The sequence below is a fragment of the Chinchilla lanigera genome, unplaced genomic scaffold (genome assembly GCF_000276665.1).
Source record: "Chinchilla lanigera isolate Chin_1 unplaced genomic scaffold, ChiLan1.0 scaffold00003, whole genome shotgun sequence".
Classification (NCBI taxonomy): domain Eukaryota; kingdom Metazoa; phylum Chordata; class Mammalia; order Rodentia; family Chinchillidae; genus Chinchilla; species Chinchilla lanigera.
Genome location: NW_004955404.1, coordinates 50,317,816 through 50,321,683, shown reverse-complemented (window position 1 = coordinate 50,321,683; position 3,868 = coordinate 50,317,816). Strand labels below are relative to the sequence as shown.

The window sequence follows — 3,868 nt, the reverse complement described above, 5'->3', positions numbered from 1 at the left end:
CTTGTAATACCTGTCTACAGGGCTTGCTCTGCTTACATTATAATGTCAAGCAACATGTGGCATAGTTTGACTCCATGGGAAAGGTAACCACTTCCATCACCATTATCAGTTCTCTTGTATCTGACTACAGTAAAACAATGACCTTTTCAGGTGTTAAAATGGGACATTAGCAAAAGTAAAAAGAGTACAGGAGAGAAAAGGTCAGCTGAAAGCAACAACATTTCACTTATGAGTTCTCTGAATAAGTGGAGATAGCCTCAAAAGTAATCTTTTTTTCCTCCTCTGACTCCATGATTGGCTCTGAATTTCTAGCCTACTAAGGCATGTTTAGCAAAAGGATAATACATGATAATTAGCAGTACTATACCTGTCTCAGATTCATTCATGTAGTTTGTAATAATGTTTTCTCTTTTTCAAAAGATTCTAAAGCTCGGTAATCCACTTCATCTATTGTGAAATATATTGCACAATTGTTGTAATTAACATTATTCAAGTCCTATTTGTATTTATGGATAGTGTAAGTTTATACCTTTTAAAAAACCCATTGTTTCAAAGTAGAGATAGCTACAAACATGATTTCTATACTTTTAGGTTCTGATAAAAACATTTTGATGTAAGAAGGGTTCACTTTTCTAGAATATGAAAGTATATTCAAATAATTTGGCTTAGATTTTAAAAACAGTGTCAAGGTACAAAGTCAACAGAATTCATTTCCTTTTGTTTTCTGGAACTCTTCCACTGGCTAAAACTTTGAGTTGAACTTCACAATTAATCTTTTTTTCCCTGACAAGAGCACATATCTAAAAACTATGTTTATGATTTTATAATTTAGCCTTTCTGACAAGGAACAGAGCCTTAGACAAAACACCAACAGCTTTTAAGAAACCTTCTATTTGACTTTTATATTACCAGACAGATTCAGAATCTGAAGTCATAGAATTTGATGCATTATTAGGTTCAGAGTAGTTAACTAAAGATGTGACTGATTGATCCAAGATGATTAGAGAAAAAACTATGGTCAGGTTAGCTAAAGTTTGCATAACTTCTACAGGTTGTACAGAATGTTCCATCTAGGATGGAGGACTCTCTGTCTTTGCCATGGAAATTTATTCCAGTAAACTCTGATACAAGCAGGGCTGCACACTTCTCTCCCTGTCTTACTGGCTTTAACTTTGGGCTTTGCAGATATCCATAAAGAACGATGACCAGTGGCCATCTTTCATTCCTTCCTAACACTGCTGTATCTGTGCCTTTGCTCACTACACCAACCACTAATTCCACATGCTTTTCTCTTCAACCTACCTTCCCCACTTAGCTTACAAGAAGCAGAATTCAAGCTTAGTCTTTGACAACTAATTCAGGTGGTTTTCCTCTTACAACAATTAAACTTCAAAGACATACAAATTTTGAAAATGAAGCACCATTTTCCAACATGCTTCCTTGAACACTAGACTCACTATATTATTTGGAAATCTAAGATTTATCATAAAATATGCATGGTAAATGCATTTTGTGTAAGGACATGCACATGAGTCTTGGGGGCTTAGGGTAGAATGGGTTCAGACCTTGGATGACCCCCCAAGAGCCTCATATACTCACAGGGGGTGCTTATGGGAGGTGGAGCTGGGCCATAAGCAATAGGTCAGGAGAATGTCATCTGTAAAGTTTAACAGCCTTCAATGGACAAACAAGAAATTTCAAACTCTGCTTTAAACAGCTATTTCAAAAGACAACTTCACAAATTCTCAGTTCAACATATACCAGCTGTGTGATCCAGCAATTCAACACTGAGGTATTTTTCTCTACAGAAAGGAGAACCTGTATCCATACAAACATTTGTGCAGGAATGATCAAAGCAGCTTTGCTTTTCATAGTCAAAACTGGAAACAGCACAAATAGCCATCAGAGGTTGGATACATGAACAATCTGTGGTTCATCCACAAAATAGCATATGATGGCTCAAACACTGACAAGAAAGTACACACATGAAAACCAACACAGTTATACTGATGGAAAAATCTCTACCAAACACAAAAACCAAACCAACCAAACCAAACCAAACCAAACCAAATCAAACCAACCCAAAACAAAACAAATTAAAACACTACATGCTGAGCAGTTATAGCTGCCTACATCTAGACACTGTAAACTCATGGGAGGACAGGAAGTGATTGAAGTGCTACAAGCAAAGTTTCAAAATGATGAATGTGTGTGGATGCATCATCACGACCAGGGTGATGGTTTCAGTACCTACACAGACCACCGCCCCGCACTCTGCATATCCTGTCCCACCTCACTTGCTGTCACAGCACTGGATACTACACATTCCTTCTGTGCTCAATAGCTAAGGGTGCACACTTAATCATTCCTATGCTCCAACAACCTGTGACCTACACACTACCACCCCAGGGATTACGATGTGAAACTCCCATTTTCATCCCTTAAGTAAAGTCATTGTGGAAATTTCTGGAATGTCTCAATACTCCCGATTTAATTGAAAATGAGAATACAATTGAGGCAGATAACAAAAGCATCCTAAAATTACAGAGCTTTCCAGGTGTAAATAGAACACTGCATGTTTAGAGAAAATGGCTCCTTGGCATGGAAAAGACCCCTCAGCATTGTGCCTGCCACATATAAAATTTCAGTGCATATACGTTGCCTTACACGTTAAAATGTCAGTGGGGGGTAGTTGTGCAGGCCTGTAATCCCTGTACTAGAGAGGCTAAGGCAGGAGGACGGTTGCAAGTTCAAGACCAGCCTGAGATACAAAGTGAGTTCAAGGCCAAGCTGAAGTGCATATTGAGACCCTGTCTCAAAAAGCCAAAAAAAAAAAAAAAAAAAGTTAACATGTCACCAAAGCTTAAAATCAGAGCAACTTTCTTAGTTTCTCTTTTGCTGTCTCTGCATAGCACATGGAATCAGGAAAGGTGGAGCATGACAGTAATCACAGCATTCTGGGTGGCTGATGCAGGAAGATCACAGGGACAGCACAAGCTCAATTAAGTGATTTAGTGAGACCTTAGTCAGTGTCCAAAATAAACAGTCTGAGGATGTAGCTCAGTATGAAGACAGTGGATTTAATGCTCAGTACTACAAACATAAACAGTAAACAGTAAACAGAGAGATAAATGGATACGTAGATAAAAAATAATGATAAGGAAATAGCCACTGATTTATTTCACTATGCATATGAAGATTGGCCATAGGGTCTCCTTATGGAAGGCGGTGCTCAGGTTGTGGACCCAAGACGTGACCTCACTTCCTTGGCAACATGTCTACATGGAACTTGGAACCATTGTGAACACGCATCACAGTAGGGTGACAGCTACGTCTTGAGCTCACTCAGCAAAGGACTGCGAACAGCAGACATGCTGTGCTGTTTCCCAATCTCGCGAGGCAACAGCCTCAGGACTTCAGGCAGAGAAAGCATCTGTAAACGACTCAGAAGATGGTTCGCTTCATTCAGGCAACCCCGGCCAAACTGCAGGAGCGATACAACCATCACAGGAAACCCAGGGCAGGGCTCCACAGGGATGACCACCACGAGCCAAGAGCCACTAAGGAGCCTGGGACAGATCTCGCCAGGCTCAGCTTCCAGATTCAGAAACATCCCAGAGCGGCCAGGGAAGGGCGGCCCAGAATGCGGCACCAGGTACCCTGAGACACTCAAGGGCGAAGAGAAGGTCTCTGTAGGCCCAGCTACCAAGCAGGAAAAGGCCCCCAGGGACCTAGGAAAGATCAGCAAAGGCCCTGATCCTATGAGCCCAAAGCAAACAAGGAGCCAGGGACAAGTGTTCTCAGGCCTCACCATCAGGCACACAGAAAAATCCAGAGACCCAGGGGAAGGCTCCTTAGGCCCAAATTG

General features: G+C 41.0%; 1 protein-coding gene across 1 annotated transcript; it reads left to right on the top strand.

The window, feature by feature from the left end:
• Window positions 1-3,359: 3,359 nt before the first annotated feature.
• Window positions 3,360-3,868, top strand: LOC106149156 (the record flags this gene model as incomplete). Its single annotated transcript, XM_013517188.1, is given in 1 exon segment — window positions 3,360-3,868. A coding segment is annotated over 1 exon segment (497 nt), but the record flags the coding sequence as incomplete, so codon positions are not given.